The 16,686-nt window shown below is 55.4% G+C and overlaps 1 protein-coding gene across 2 annotated transcripts in view; it reads right to left on the reverse strand.

The window, feature by feature from the left end:
* Positions 1–512: 512 nt before the first annotated feature.
* The window catches only part of RPRD1B (regulation of nuclear pre-mRNA domain containing 1B), a 30,388-nt gene continuing 14,214 nt past the window's right edge, over positions 513–16,686 (reverse strand). The window contains exons 4-7 of one of the 2 annotated variants that reach the window (XM_077336100.1): positions 9,118–9,230; positions 7,059–7,185; positions 6,041–6,250; positions 513–2,278 (exon numbers count right to left, since the gene is read on the reverse strand). In XM_077336100.1, coding sequence (XP_077192215.1) covers positions 2,133–2,278; positions 6,041–6,250; positions 7,059–7,185; positions 9,118–9,230 — 596 coding nt within the window. In that variant the 3' untranslated portion in view covers positions 513–2,132. The remainder of the gene's footprint in view (positions 2,279–6,040; positions 6,251–7,058; positions 7,186–9,117; positions 9,231–16,686) is intronic. The other variant, XM_077336101.1, reaches the window with a different exon arrangement.

Raw genomic sequence — 16,686 nt, forward strand, 5'->3', positions numbered from 1 at the left:
GCCATTTTGGAAGGGGGGGGGGAGAGGCAATAAATGTCTCATTTATTAATTAATTAACCCCCACCCATTCGGGAAACCCTCCCTGATCCATCAAGAAGCTCCAGGGTTTCCTGAAAGAGCCAGATTGGTCTCTTCCTCCACAATGGGCTGGCTCCCGCATTTTAGTTCCACGCCTGCTTCGCTGAAGGGGCAGGTCACCATCTTGGGGGTTCCTTCAAGCCTCACAAATATATCAGGGGGTTCCTCCACGGCCAAAAGGTTGAAAAAGGCTGACTTAGGTGGTCACTAAACCGTCCCCTTTGCTCTACTGTGGAAGGCACGTGAAAGGACCCCCCCGTGGCTAACTGGGCAAAGAGAGCTCAACCCAGGGGCAGCCACCCTCGGGCAGAAGGCACATCTGGGGATGAGGTGCTCTTGGGCTGGGTCAGCGCCCTGGACTGCAGAACCCCTGCAGCGAAAGAGGACGCGTGCCCAGTGCTCCTCTGGGGCAATGAAGAGCCACACCCCCCAGCTGAACGACACCCTCTTTATTCAAAAATATATTTATCAGACCTTTCAGAATATACTGCGGCTCCAAGGGCCGCCTAGTCCTCTAAGTTTGTCTCTAAATCAATTCAGATATAGATTTTACAAAACGCTCTGATCTGGAAAGGAGACCCCCCCCGCCCGCCCGCCCGCCCCCCTGGCAAATCAAATCAAATTTCACAAGGTTTCAGGCAGGTTAAAATAAAGCTTAAAAACATTTTTTGCAGGGGAGGGAAAACAAAGCCCAAGTCCTTCCTATGCCTTCCAGCCCCAAATGTTGGACTCGCAGCCAAGCCACCCAAACAGGCCCGTTCTGGTGCTCATCTAGACAGGAGGCCGCTCTCCACAGGAGACCCCACTGCACCGAGGAGGCGTGTCCTGAGAGCCTTCACAGAGAAAGACGGCCTCCCACAGGGCCGGACACCACTGTGGGGCCAGGCCACTGAGGCCGGCTTGGGTGGTCTTCTCCAGAACAGGCGTGCATCTTGGGGAGGCCGAGGGCCTCAACTGGGAAGGAGGCGTACCTGCTTAAAACTCCCAAGCCAGGCCGCCACAGCCCCCTTCGGCAAGACTAGGCCCGGACGGCCGGGCCATCACGGGCACAACCAAGGAAAAGCCCCCCGGGCCCCGGCCATGCCTGGGAGAAGTCTTCTCCCTCCTCTCAACCCGAAGGGAAAGGATGCCGGGAGACGGCCCTGGTGCCGGCCCACCCGGGGGGCAACTTTCTCCCCCCTTCAGAGCCCCAGGGAGAGCAGGAGCAGCTCCTGCAAATAGAACAGGACAATTGACAGGTGCACAAAGATGGCTGCTGGCTGGTGGAGGGAGCAGACACAGTTCCTGGGAAGCAGGATGAGGGGACAAAGACCCACAATGGGCACTACCCCGCTAGAAACCCCCTCCACACCCCCTTGCGCTGGAGGGGGGTAGCAACATACAGCGGCCCTCCTGCTCAGGCCTATGGGTTTTGCTTAGACTATTTCAGGGCCAGGATGTCTTTTGCGCTCAGACAACTGTGCAACAAGCCAAAGGGGAACCTGAGCAAGACCGCCGTGGAGGAGGAGCGCAAGCCACGGAGAGAACGCCTTCCGGCAGCTGGTTGCTCCACGCACAGCAAAAAGGACAGCCCGGAAGCCGAGCCCCACTGGTTCCCCAACAGCGGTGCCCCTGACATCACCTGGGAGGCCCACCCAGAAATCAAGGCCGACACACCGCAAGCCCATGGGGAAAACCACCCGGCTCTTTTTATACCGTGGGGAGGGGAGGAGAAATCCATGTTCTTTTTTGCTGAAAAGAGCAGATGCTGACATGCGCGCACGTACGCACGCACAATTCGCTCAGTCTGCAGCAGAAACTGGAAGGACGAGGGGGATCCCGTGAAAGTGTGAATGTCCTCGCCAGATCTGAGATGGCCGGCCTTCTTCCCCAGAGCTGGTGGCCACAGCTGCTGCATCGCCCCGAGGGACAGCCTGCCCCGCCCAGAGGAGGGCCTCTGTCCATTCCTTCCCAGGCCGGAGGGCGGGCGGGCGGGGGGGCCTCCCGTCGTGGAGAAGCTCTGCTGGCAGGAGGCGAGGGCCAGGAGGGACCGCGGGCCCCGCGAGGGCTCCTAGTCAGTCGAGAAGAGATCCCCGGCTGAGGGCAGCGGTGCCAGTCCGCCCGTGACGTTGGGCAGCAGCGACAGATCGGGCAGGCTCTGGATGTGGGACTTGAGCTCCTTGCGGACCTGCGTGACCCGGGCCAGCTTCTGCTTGCACTCCTGCGGGGACGAAGCAGAGGACAGGATGAGGGGGGGGCTCCCTCCCCCTCTCCCCCCCCCAGAGAGACCCTTTGCCCCCCAAGGAGCCCACCCGTGCTGCTGCCCATGCAACGCCGGCCAGAAGTCCACTCAGCACAAACAGCAACAGACAGGGAAGGGGGGGGGAGGTGAGGGAGGAGGGAGGGAGCAGCTTCGGAACTTGACAGGTGACAGAGGAAAAACCTGGGCTTCCCACTTGATCCCGGAGCAGCAGAAATATGACAGAAAGGGGCACTTTCTGTCAGAGCACATGGAGGGGAGGGGGTGAAAGAAGGCATAGCAGCCAGGGGTGGGGTGGGATATCAACAAGAAGAAGAAGAAGAGTTGGTTCTTATATGCCGCTTTTCTCTCAAAGCGGCTTCCATTTGCCTGTGAGGGAGGGGAGGCTGAGAGAGCCCTGAGATTACTGAAGAAGAAGAAGAGTTGGTTCTTATATGCCGTTTTTCTCTCCCCGAAGGAGTCTCAAAGCGGCTTCCATTCGCCTTCCCTTTCCTCTCCCCACAACAGACACCCTGTGGGGTGGGTGAGGCTGAGAGAGCCCTGAGATTCCTGCTCGGTCAGAACAGTTTTATCAGGGCTGTGACTAGCCCAAGGTCACCCAGCTGGCTGCATGTGGGGGAGCACAGAATCGAACCCGCCATGCCAGATTAGAAGTCCGCACTCCTAACCACTACACCAAACTGGCTCTCAGTCTGGCTTCCAGGGGCCAGCCCCTGAGCAGCTTCCTGCAGGGCAAGCAGAGGTCAAGGGAGGAATGTGAACTGGGCTGGCCTCTGGACTCTTTACAGTTTTCCACCTCTGTCACAAGACAGCCGCAATGCTCAGGCCTGCACTGGCACCAGCTGCACATTGCAAAGCCCTCGTGTTTGTCGGGGAAGCGCATGAGCAACATCCATCTGCAGATGACCCCCCGCTCCACCTTTGAGGGACGCTCTACCAGATGCCCCTCTGCCCACACCGGTCCGGCATTTGCAGGTGGTGACGGAGTGGCTTCGTGCAAGCCGTCTCAAACTGCACCCAAGACGGAGGCCCACTGGCTGGGCAGGAAGGGACCAGAGGAGGAGGAGGCGCGCTTTCCCACGTTGGATGGGGGGCTGCCTACACCTGCACACGCAGCCAGGAACCCGGGACCAAGGGACTTGCGATGCCTCCTTGACGATGGGAGGAAAGCTGCTTAGGGGTCCCGCAACAGCAGCGCCCTGTCCGGGCACCTCCCACCCGTCCGGGAAAGGACCACCCAAGAGGCCTTTTGCAAGGGCCCAGAGCAGGCTCCTTCCTCCCGACAGACGGCTGGCGGGCTCTGGAGTCGACACTCCCTGCTGCACTGGCGGGGCTCTCCCGTCAGATTTATGAACAAGGTTCTAAGCATCAAAGCCGCGCAAACGATTGCACAAAGGAACAGACTCCAGCTGGGCTGTCTCCAGGGGCTCCACACGCAGCCTTAAAAGGGAACAGCTGGGCCCACAGACTTAACAGGGAACCAACCAAGCCAAACAGAAGAAAGACGACTGGCCCTCTCAGTGTCTGCAGGATGGGGCAAAGGGCACCGGACAGACAGACTGGCACCCACCAGGCGTCAATTAAGCTTAATCCAAATTCAGCCGGGGTGAGAATTAGGGAGGATCTTGAAAGGCGTTGCGAAAACGGAAGAAGCTCCGTCAACAGGTGACAGGGCAAACCCCAGGTGGAGAGCCCTGCCCGAGGGAAACCAGGGCTGGTCAGGGGGGCATCTGGGCAAATGGCTCGGGGGGCACAGGGCCGAGTTTGCTCCCAAAGCTGCCTTTGCAGCGTTAGGAGCCCCCTTTCCCATCAGTTCGCACACCCTCATTTGCTTCTTGTACTTCCTGACGGGACTTTGGAAAACGGAGTCTGAGTAAGGAAGCCCTGGGGAAATCCAGCCTGTGAGTTAAGCATGGAGAACTGGGAAGTCCAAGGTGACGGTATCGAGATCTTAAACTGAGACTCCGTTCACCTCTCAGACAAGAAACCGCCTCCTCCTTCAGGCCAGTCTTGTCTACTCAGACGGGGGCAGCAGGCCAGGGTCTCGGGCTGGCCTTCCGCCTCACCCACGCCCCGGCCCTTATAGCTGGAGGTGAAGCTCGGGACCTTCTGCATGCCGACCTCACTGCTGTGCCTAGTAAAGCCCAGTGATAAATATTTCTGATAACACAGAACTCACATTTTGGGGGACTCTTCTCCCCCCCAAATTAAAGTGCAACTGAGCATGCTTTGAGAACTTGAGGCAGCTGCAAACGCACGTGCTAAATTCCGTAGCGATGGCATTCTCCAAGCGCTGCGTTGTGAAGCTGTGTCTGTTCCCGCTACCCTGCTGGGGCTTCTGCAGCCAGAGCGATGACAGCGGTTCAGGCCGTCTCCTCCTCTCTCCAGCTCTCCCCCCCCCTCACAAGATGTGCCACTGTGACAGATCACGGCAAGCAATCTCCCAGGGCTATTTCAGGATTCCTCGGGCAACGGCCTGTGAGAAGTAAACATCTGTGGAGAAGATGGATTCAGGGAGTTTGCTTTGGCGGATCAGTGACAGGCTCTCGAGACCATTCCGGATGATGTTTAGACGACCGCTGGGCTCATCCAGAAAGCGGGATGAACTATTTTTTTGTTACTGATGGGTGAAACATGCTTTGGAAAATCTGGAGCACCCTGAAAGCACACAGTTGCTCACCCTTGTTTGATCAGAGCACCACAGATGTTTGCTGATTTACCAGAATAAACCCAGATCTCACTTGCTCAAGGAGAACCGCGTTTCCCTTCCCTGCTCACTCCGAAATCCGGCCTCGCTTCTACAATGCTCCTCCCCAGGGAGGGAAGGTGTTGTTTCTTAAAGGGTCAGGATGAGACACGTGCCAAAAAAATATATATAGATCGTGCCATTTTGTATTTGCATGGAAACTATTAGGTGGAATCCAGAATGAACAAATATCCTTTCACCAGTTTGGACTCGACCGAATCAACTTGTCTGATTCCAAAGTCTGTGGGCTTAATGTGTACGTGGTTCTGACCTTCATCCCCCTCGCCCTCTTATCAGATATCAGGGTACCCACTACCTGAGGAGGGGGAAAGAGAGTGCCCGCCAAACAACTGATGACAGGTGTCCCACCCACTCCCTTTAAATCCCTCCGCAGCTGGGAAAAGAGTGGCAACCAAGGTGCTCAACAGCTGATCATGCAACGTAGGGAGAGCATTTAAAGGGAGCAGCCAATGCACTCAACTACTGATGATGACGGGTTTCCCACCCACTCCCTTTAAATCCCTCCCCAGCTGGGAAAAGAGTGGCAACCAGGATGCTCAACAGCTGATCATGACAGGCTTGCCTGCAAAGGTAGGGAGAGCATTTAAAGGGAGCAGCCAATGCACTCAACTACTGATGATGACAGGTGTCCCACCCACTCCCTTCAAATCCCGTTAAGGAGGTCAACTGGCCTCCCCAGAAGAGGTGAGCGGACTCAGCTGGTGCAGATGAATGCAGAGCGCGAGCAAAGCCCTTTCTGGAGGGGAGGGAGCGACCGGATTCAAGCCTGGTTAACTCTACGAACAAAGCATTAGGACACTGAACGTCAGGAGATCTCTTGGAGAGAGTGAAAAGGATCTTTTCAAGGAGGCGTCTGCAGTTCCTCCTTCCAAAAGAACTGCCCTTTCCCTGCAAGCTGGACACGGAAGCAAATGCTGGTGTTTGTAGCAGCCAAGGTTAGACTGAGAAGCTCCCACCTCTTGGGAAGGGCAACCTTTGAGCAGAACTCACTTCCAGTTTCTTCTCCTTCTCTGTCAGCACATCCTTCTGGTTCTGCGTGTACTCAATCAACATGCGTGCCAGCTGGCGCCGGTCTTCCAGTTCTGCCGCCAGTCGCCCGTTGTACTCCGCCAGCAGCAAACATGCCTCGTCCACAGTTTTCGAAAGGCGCTCCGCTGCCTCTTTGTCTGGGTGCAAAGAGGGGCAAATAATGCATAGCCGTTCCATTCAACCCCTTTCCAAGAGTCAGCAGAAGGCTGCTCCCCCAGCAGCCAGCCTCTCCTCTGTGCAAAACCCCGGCCCAGGGAGGCTTTGAGGCCCTTCGGCAAATCTCAGCCGAAACAGCGGCTGGGATCATGCACCTCTCCCACGATTAGGCTGCCTAAGGAGGTGGTGAGCTCCCCCTCACTGGCAGTCTTCAAGCAAAGGCTGGATGCACACTTTTCTTGGATGCTTCAGGATGCTCAGGGCTGATCCTGCGTTGAGCAGGGGGTTGGACTAGATGGCCTGTGTGGCCCCTTCCAACTCTAGGATTCTGTGATTATCACCAGAGCTAATCTTCAGCCTTGTTCTGGTGAGTCAAGCCTTCAGGAGGCGACCTGGGAAGTGGGCAGGGATGGAGAGCAGGGGAAGCTGCCCGGCCAAACCAGAGCTGCTTAAACTGAAGAGCCGGGTCCCACCTTAAAGGCCCTTCCTGGCCCTTTGCCCCAGGCGGCCTCCACACACACAGGCTGCTTTGCAGACTCACCTGGAATTGCCTGGAAAGGGGGAAGGAGCTAGAGCTGCGTCCTCCGGCACGATTTGGCCACTTCGGCGATCAACAAAGCCCGACGCGGCCCGCCTCAAGTCTCGGTGATCACCGAAGTGGCCAAACCGCACCAGAGCGTGCAAGCCTGCTCTAGGCCAGATTATATTAAGCTAAACACATGCCTGGCTGCAGACCCCATTCCACAAACTTGGCTCACGTCACTCATGACCGGTGCCACCAGGTCTCACCTGTAATCTTCTCTAGCAGGGACACGTCCTGAACTTCCTGGGGGAGAGAGGCAATTTTCTGCCGCACGGTGGCATCTCCCGAGGCTGCGTTCTCCAGGTCTTGAAGGGCCTTGATCAAGTCCTCCGTCTGCACGGCAGAGACACAAGAGGCATCAACCATCGGCCGTTCCCTGGTCAGACGGCCCCCCACAACCCTGCCGACGCACAGGACAGCCCACTCCCCGCTTCCAGTGCTCGGCTCTGCAAGTCCGAGGGAGGGGAATTGAGGACGAGATGTTCTCCATCTTTGCTGCTCAAGGCAACTCCTCTTGCAAGTCTCCACCTCTCACAGCCCCACTCAGAGCTATACGACACCCAGCGAGGACCGTGTTGGCATGCAAGGGAACAACTCAGTTCTGAGGGATCCCTGCTCCCCCCCCCAACTGCAGCCAGCCTTCCTGCCGACTCCACCTTCAGGCCACCTCCGCTCTACGCAGGTTACCTGGTCGCAGCACTTAGAGAGGCCATATAAGTTCTTCGAGAACTTGGTTTGGGTGGACTGTCAAGCAGTGAGATGGAGCGTGATGTATTTAGAACCATGGAGTTGGAGGGACCTCCCCTGCTGAATGCAGGAACTCACAACTATCTACCTGCCCACCCACAGTGACCCCAATTTCATGCCCCAGGGATCCCCCCACCCCACCAAAAATCTGCAGAACCCAGCCTGGCCTGGAGGAAATTCACCTACCTCTGGTATTTTAATTTATGCATTGTATTTTGATATAGCTTTAATTTGGGTAGAAATAAAAACTCCTATCTCCGAGGGCCAAGACCACAAAAAAAATAAAACGCTCACGTCTGCTGTGAAAGCTTCCTGAACATGGCAGATTTCCATCCACCAATGAACACTCAAAAGGACATCCCAGGGCTATCAAAGGTGTCAAGGAGGGCAGAAAAGTGATCTGATTGCTAGAGAATTTCCCTTTGAAGAAAAGGCTAAAGTGTTTAATTTTTCTGCAAAAAAAAGGAAACGCAACACAGAGGTGGCCTATCGCGCGAGGTTTACAGAATTATGGCTGGGGTGGTTAGAAAATTTCCCCCTTTCCTGTAATAGTATTAGGGTTAGGATGCCAATGAAACCAAGACACAGCATGGGACTTCTTGACACAAGCTATTCAATCTCTAATTAATTTACAGAATCTGTTGCTACAGCACAGCTTTAAAAGGAGTCTGGCCAAGTTGACAGAGGAGAAATCTACCAACGGCTGTTGGCCACAATGGCTTAAATCACTTTTGCTTTCAGAAGCAGCCCCTGGGAGCCATTAAAGGAGGCGGTGTGTGTGTGGCCCCTGATAGGACCGAGTTCTGGACAAGGTGGATTCTTGTGTGGCCAAGCAGAACTCCCCGTTCTCAGGGATGTGCTGAACTGGAAAACACACCTGGTTCGACATATTTGTTTCTGCTTATTTGGCAAGCAAAATTTTAAAAGTGCCAACAGCAACAACCAGGTGAACTGGAGCATTTAATTAGGGGAAGTAAAACCATTTCTATACCTCTGGTGCAGGAAGGAGTAGGTACCTATCAGGACTAGTTGGGATGGGAAATTCGGTTCAGATAAGTTGCTAAGTACGCAAAGCGGTGCTGATTCGGGTGCTTTCTGGACCTCTCCCGGCTGAATCGCCCATCCCTGCACTTGAATACAGGCCCAATCAGTGGTGGCTGAATCACAATTAAAGGAAGGGGGCCGAGGAGCCACCTGGCAGAAGACCCTTTACGTTGCCCCAAAGAACAGGCATCGCGTCACCAGGCAAGGCAGCACACTGGACTGCCTGGATTGGCCCGTTAGGTACAGAAGTACAACAGTGCTCTGCTGGGTGGAAGAGACACACCAGCTGTTTTCTTTTACTTTGGACATTGTTACCTTTTAGGGAATAAAAACTGTTTTCTGCTGCTTTTTAAACATGTGTCTGGCTCTTTTATAGCAATGCCCAATGCCCTCAGTATGATTTTGCACTTGGTCAATGGCTCCACCTGGTGGTCACAACTTTGCAAAAGAGAGCTCTTTCTCTTCCAGACCTACCAGGAGGGGCCCGGGGTTCGCGTCCTGTGGGGAGTAGCTCCCTGGGTAGTCATCGTCCTCTTCCTCCTGGATCTGCTGAAACGTCCGCTTCAAGGACTTCTTCTCCTCCGTGACTGAGACGAGACACACACAGGAGAGAGTCATTCAAACGGAGGCAAGCAACGTTTTCCCACAGCACCTTTCGTGTAGCATAGAGAGCGTCAGGGCAAGGGACACGCCTAGGAGCATGCCTGCGCATTTCTTCTTAAAACCAAACAGGTATGCCAAGAATCAGGAGGAGGTGCAAACCTGCCTCGAGCCCTTTGAAAAGGAGGAGGGAAGCCTCTGTGCTCTAGTTCCTCGTGCCAGTTTTGCAAGCTGGTGGCGGGGCCAGATGGCGGCGAGCGAGCCCCTGTCTCTGCAGCCAAGGGAGGGCAGGTCAGGAGTGCCGCGGTCGGCTGCCTGGCAGGGTCTGCGCGCAAGGCTGCGAGAGCGACTCGTGGACGGGCTATGGAGGCGGGCACTCCAGGGGCAAGCCCAATCCAGTCATGCCCAGCTTTGCTGGGCGCATCTGGATTGGGCCACGCAGGCAGAAGCCCAGGCCAGACACGGGAGGTGGTCCCGGGCAGCGCTCCTCCCAGAGAGGGTTTTCACAAATATTAGGGAGAACAAATGGTCAGGATAAAATACTGAAATCTCCCAGAAATGCAAGATTATTCAGAAGTGGTCAATGCTCAAGTAGATGGACCAATGCTGCCGGGGATTGAACCCGGAATGCCAACAGATGCTCTTCCTCTTAACCACAGACCCCACCCCCACCCCAAAGCTGCCTTTGAATCAATGCTCCATTGGCCCAGAGCTGCTGGTCATAGCTCTTGGCAGATGTCTGATGGCGGAAAGGAAGACTGCATTCTCTGCCTCCCAGATTGGTCACAGCAGCCTCTGATGTCCCAGGATTATCCAGAAGGGACCTTCAGGCATGTGGCAGCCCTACAAGGTCACCAAGGGTTTAGGCCAGCTAATTAACGGATCTTTGACTTCATGCGCTTTGGACGGAGGCCGGCCCAGGAAGGCCATCTGCACAGAGGAGCATTTCTCTCTGTCGGGTTCCCTCCTCCCCAAAGATATGCAACTCAACAAGGCTGCTTCTGATGTTTTGAGCACTAGCTGGCCCAAAGGCAATCGTTTTTCTCGTCCTGAAGAGGGGACTGCAAATCTGTCACTTTAAACTCAGCTGCCAACCCGGCAGAGAAAGGATGGCTTACCTAAAGTCGCCCAATGCCAAGGAAGCCCAGGACGTGTACATGAGTGCCCATGAGTGCGTTCGAGTGGGAAGCCCTCACCCCAGCGGCTTCCTTGGCTTGGCTGCAGAGAGAGGGGGCTCCTTCGTTAAGCCCCCTGGAAGCCACCAGATGGCTGCAAGGCAGGCAGCAGCTCCGCGACAGAGGCTGGAAGAATTCCACGCTCCGCTCTCCCGGTCTGTGTTTATTCCGTCTTAATCCTCCCAAACACCCAGCGAATGCCAGGAGCTGTTTTACTAGAACCACCATCTGCTTGTTGAAAGATGTTTGCTCATTCCCAACAATACTGTGCAGGGAGCGTGTCGGCACTAGGAGCGCACTGCACCATTACATGGTGCTCGTGGCGCATTCCAGAGGAGGAGCTACTGCCGTGAAGCACTTGGGAACCAAGCGGAAAGGGGGTTGTAGGGGGCGGGGTAAAAAACAGAAGCAAAGGGAACAAACCATGACCTAGGAAGCCATTAAAGGAATCTCCCCATTTAAAAGAAAAGCTGGTGATAAATGTCTGAATAGATTTTAAAAGGCTCATCTACCAATCCTGCATTGAGCAAGGGACTTCAAGACACCTTTATTGGCATAATTATTGATCGGGGGGGTGGACTAGATGGCCTGCATGGCCCCTTCCAGCTCTACAATTCAATCCACTAAGTGGCCTTAGCCAGGTACGTTCCCTCAGCCCTACTCTGCAAGGTGGAGACCCTGAGACTGGCCTCCCTCCCAGGGCTGTGAGAAGGAGGACTGTCAAAGCGCACAGGTGGGCTGCCGTGTGGGTCCGAAGCAGCAGAACAAAGTCTGACTGCACCTTGAGGCCCGTTTGTCTGCACACAAAAGCTTCTGGCCAGAATAAAACTTCATTGGCCTTCGCAGGGTCCCTGCACTCCCAACTTTGTGAAGCACTTTAAGCACTTAATTGTTCTAGTACAAGTCTGAGCAATCCCCAAAAAATGAAGGCCTAGAAGGGTACCAAAGGAGGAGAACTGGGGTTGCTTTTTTTTTTTACCCTGCTTTTTGCTACCTGAAAGAGTCCCAAAGCTCCTTGCAAACACCTGTCCCTTCCTCTCCCTGCAACAGACACCCTGTGAGGCAGCTGAGGCTGAGAGAGTTCCAAGAGAGCTGCTCTAGGACAGCAGACCTAAAACAACTGGAACTGATCCAAGGTCACCCAGCTGGCTGCATGTGGAGGAAGAAGGGGGCACCCAACTCAGTCCTCCAGATTAGAGCAGCTAGGAATTTGGGCGTGATTCCGGATGCCTCCCTATCAATGGAGGCCCAGGTCACTGGAGGAGCCCGCTTGGCGCTGTTCTACCTTTGCCTGGCATGGCCAGGAGCATCCCATCTGTCCTCAGATCACCTGGCCCAGCGATCCATGCTCCAGGATTGATTCCGGTAACTCGCTCTATGCAGAGCCTGGTCCTTGACCCAGAAATGGCTGCTGGTGCAGAACGCAGCTGCTAGGGACCTCACAGGGACGGCCCATATCCAGCCATGCTGAGGCAGCTGAGCTAGTTACTGCTTGCAGCCCACATTGAGTTCAAGGTTCTGGTACTGACCTTTAATGCCCTTTGCTGTCTGCACCCTACATACCTGCAGGACCGCCTGTCTCCTTATGCCCCCCGCAGAGCCCTTTGCTTGATGGGTACAAACTTGTTGGTGATTTCCTGGCCCTTGGGAAGCCCGCCTGGCCTCAACCCAAGCCAGGGCCTTATAAAAACCTCGCCCCGACCTGGTAGCATGAGCTCCTGGGAGCGCTCAGGGCCCTGCAGGGGCGTTCTCAGTTCCACGGGGCCTGAAAGGCCTCTTCCACCTGGTCTTTGATTGAGGCCAGGGCGGTTAAGATCTGGGGCCCCCTCCAAAGGGGCTAGAACAACTGCCCAGTCCCTTTCCAACTGGTCCCCAAAGCAAGTTTTATTGTAGGGATTTTACTGTGTTGCCCGTCACGAGCAGGCTTGCCTGGGAGTGGCGGGCTATAGATCATCAAGTTAATAAATATAATAAATAATAATAGAGGCTGCTGCTGCTGCTCAACCCCCCGACAGTGCTGTGATCTCGCCCAGCAACCAAACGAAGCCCAAGGACCTGCTAGCACCAGACGGAAGCAGCCCCGAAAGCACCCACTCCTTTGGGATAAACCTGTACATCCCCCCAGCTTGGTCAGTGGCAAACAGGACACTCAGGTCCATGCCAGAAAGGAAGCCTCACAGCTGATGGAGGGCTGATGGCTGCTGGGGTGCCAGGCTGCAGAGGCAAATGGGTCTGGCTGCTGGCACAGCCCAGAGAGGGGAGCCTGACCACCCCTTGGAGGGCCCACCTCCAGCCGGTGCTGAGGCAGCTCCACTGGTTGCCCGTTGAGGCTCAGACCAAGTTCAAGGTTTGGTTTGGCCTGTAAGGCCCTTCGTGGTCTGGGACCCTCATATCTGACCGGCTGCCTGTGGCCTTCAGGGCCTTCTGCTCTGCGGGTGCAAATTTGTTGGGCGTTCCCAGCCCACGGGAGGCTTGCCACGCCTCGGGCCACGGCCTTCTCGGTCCTGGCCCTGACCTGGCGGAAGGAGCTCCCAGAAGAGCTGAGGGCCCCGCGGGAGCTTTCACGGTTCCACAGGGCCTGTAAAATGGAGCCCTTCCGCCAGGCCCTTGGTAGAGGCCAGAGCACGGAAGATCAGAGGGCCCCACCCTACCTCCTCATATTGGCACCTGCAAGTTCATCTGGGACAGACACCCGAGGTCACCCTTGAGGGCGCAGGGTGGGGGAGGAGTTTTTATGTGCCCCCCTGGTTCTTAGTAATGGTGGGTTTAAGGTTTCATGATGGTGGGGTTTATGCTCTATGATTGTAGCCCACTCTGAGATGGTTCCCTCACAGTGACTGGAAACAAATCTAAAAAAAATAAAAATAAAAATAAATAATACTCAGCAGTGAGGCACTTCAGAAAGGCTGGTTTGTCCTGGGGGGGGAGTCTCAGTCGCAACATCAGCTGCTTCCACGATGAGCTAGAAACGGAGGCTGGGGAAGGGGCTCAGAGGACAGAAGCATCGGCATCTTTTAAGTCTCTAAGAAGCTGCCAGCCCCACTCCCTGCTGAGCTCCCCCAAGGCCAGAGAACAGGCCCAGAAGACCTTCAGCTTCTGCCTCGTGGAAGGAGATTCAAGGCTCTCCGACGGTTGCAAGCTTATGACAGACACTTGTGTCACTGCGGAGGTGGCACCGCCCATGAAGGCACTGAAGGCAACTCTCTAATGCTCACGGCAGCTCAGAGAATCCTACCCCAACCATGATTAAAAGCCGGGAGCTACAACAAATACAGCCATAATCTACAGAAAATCCAGCCAAGCTCTATCGCCAAATGTGTTCCAGAAGAAAAAGAGCTGTTTTTGGTAACCCCTTATTTAGTACCAGAAGGAGTCTCAAAGCGGCTTACAAGCCCCTTTCCCTTTCCTCTCCCCACAACAGACACCCTGTGAGGTGGGTGGGGCTGAGAGAGCTCTGAGAGGGCTGTGTGACGCCCCACCGCCTGTCCTGATGGACTTCCCCTGACTGGGTCATCCTGCCTGGGGTAAGGGGCGGCATCTGCGTATGGGGAGAGCGGAGGGGACTTCAGAGACCACCTACTCCATGTTCCTTGGAGCTGGGGAGTCTGTGGGTGCTGCCTCTCCTGCAAAGCTGGCACCTGCATGGGTCTTCCGTCACCCCTCCTCCCCTTTGAGTAACATCCCCCGGTACCTTTGAGCTGATGGCCTATTGATATTATTAAAACACTAATATAAGGAAATACTGTAAGATTTTTCCACACTGTCTAACTTTCATTATTGTTACAACAATCTTATATTGGAGGACTCAACCACTGATGAAAAGATACTGAAAACAGAAATTATCTAGAAACCGTTATGGTTGATTCTCTAGGTATATAAAAATGGTATTAAAATTGACTATATATTGTCAGAACACGAATATTGCCTTGGATAGGTTTCTTGTTTTTCTGTTGGTATAACTGCAGGCCTGACAAAATCTGGCGGGGGGGGGGGATCCCACTCCACTAGATTCAGAGGCACCCCTGTTTGCAGGCTAATCAAAAAGCGGCTGAAGGCAGAGAGCACTGATCATGGAGACTGGCCAGGGCTTGGTGGCAGAGCACCTGCTTGGCACACCGATCTGGCGACAGATAATGTGAAAGCCCCCGCAGAGTGCTTGCCAGTGACCCTGGCGGGCTGAGGGTCTGATTCAGCAGAAGGCAGAACCCTGAAACGACAGACCTTCCCACACGTTCAATTAGCGGCCCTAAAACGGGAGGGCTGGAAAACTTGGCTGAAGGGAGCGGAAGCCTTCCTTGGCGGCGCTTTAGGATCCAAGCGGAAGGGCCCTGCAGCCGGCAACTACGGGCCATCTGGAGGAGCACATCTCCCCCCTGCCACTTGGCCTGGGGAGGGGGGAGGAAATGCCAGGTCTGCCCTGGACAACAGACCCTTCTTGGCTGAACAGAGGGCCACGGAGAAGGTGGCCGCCAGCATCCAGATGGCGGATCGCTGGAGGGCCAGGGGGATCTGCCACGTCCTCAGGAATCTGGTCTAGAAGCGAGGCAGCATCTGGCAGCGTTGAGAAAAGACAAGCTGGTTGCAACGCATCCGCTGTCACGCCACACAACAGGGTCAGGTGTTTCTGGCCGGCTTCCAGAGCACAAAACGAAGTCGCTTTCCATCGACAGGCCCTCCGACTAGGAGCCCGAGGAAAGCTAGCCAGCCAGCCGTGCGGCCCTTGCTCTCTTCCAAAGCCCACTTTCAAATCCCGGCACAGGGAAAACCCCAGAATTAAAGGGCCTGTCAGAGGATACAGCAGCTCTCTGGCTCTGCTCGCTGGGAACTAGGCTCCTGCCAACTCCTTGCCGATGCTTCGGCCGTGCCAAAAGAGGACAGGAGGGCAGATCTGCTTCGATAGCACATCCTCCTGCGCCGATCACCGAACAACAGCTAAGTTTTGCTTCCTGCCTCAAGAGAAGGGATTCAGAAAACAAGCCACGAGCCAGAAATATCAAAGCGGGGATCAAAAGCCACCATCTGTTTTCCAACATATGCTAAAGCCCTTGGAGTCTCCCCGTGGCTGAAAGGAAGTTTCAGAAACCTCCACTGAAAGGGGATTAATCCCTCATGCACCTCTGTGTCCTTCTCCCTGACAGTCACGGGCTCCTTGTCTCGCCTTCAGCTACTCTGTTAGGTGCCACATATGGGGCAAGCATTATGGAGATGCAAACTAAAAACCTGTGGAAGGTGACAGCAGTCACCATGCTACTGTTTCCGATGCCTGCAATTTCTTAATGAAACAGAAAGTCCCATGGGGCCCTAAAAGAGGTGTCTATAAGTGACTGAAGGATCACCGTTCCCAGAAATCTCTTACCAGCCAGGGGATGGCGTGACCAAGAGACCAGGAGGAGATGGGGCTGACTGGCACAGGGGGGGAGCTAAGGAGAGAGTAGCCATTTAACTGGGAGTCCTTGCCTCTCCATAGAATCCCAGAGTGGGAAGGGGCCACAGAGGCCATCCAGTCCCACCCCCTGCTCAGTGCAGGATCAGCCTCAAGCATCCAGGAGAAGGACCTGTCCAGCCGCTGCTTGAAGACGGCCAGTGAGGGGGAGCTCCCCACCGCCTGAGGCAGCCCCTTCCACTGCTGAACTAGACTCCTAGAATCCTAGAGTGGGAAGGGGCCCTACAGGCCACTTAGTCCCACCCCCTGTTCAGTGCAGGATCAGCCTCCAGCATCCAGGAGAGGGATCTGTCCAGCCGCTGCTTGAAGACGGCCAGTGAGGGGGAGCTCCTCACCTCCTGAGGCAGCCCCTTCCACTGCTGAACTAGACTCCTAGAATCCTAGAGTGGGAAGGGGCCCTACAGGCCACTTAGTCCCACCCCCTGTTCAGTGCAGGATCAGCCTCCAGCATCCAGGAGAGGGATCTGTCCAGCCGCTGCTTGAAGACGGCCAGTGAGGGGGAGCTCCTCACCTCCTGAGGCAGCCCCTTCCACTGCTGAACTAGACTCCTAGAATCCTAGAGTGGGAAGGGGCCATGCAGGCCACTTAGTCCCACCCCCTGTTCAGTGCAGGATCAGCCTCCAGCATCCAGGAGAAGGATCTGTCCAGCCGCTGCTTGAAGACGGCCAGTGAGGGGGAGCTCCTCACCTCCTGAGGCAGCCCCTTCCACTGCTGAACTAGACTCCTAGAATCCCAGAGTGGGAAGGGGCCATGCAGGCCATCCAGTCCCACCCCCACTCAATGCAGGATCAGCCTCCAGCATCCAGGAGAAGGACCTGTCCAGCC

This window comes from Paroedura picta, chromosome 4 (genome assembly GCF_049243985.1).
Source record: "Paroedura picta isolate Pp20150507F chromosome 4, Ppicta_v3.0, whole genome shotgun sequence".
Classification (NCBI taxonomy): domain Eukaryota; kingdom Metazoa; phylum Chordata; class Lepidosauria; order Squamata; family Gekkonidae; genus Paroedura; species Paroedura picta.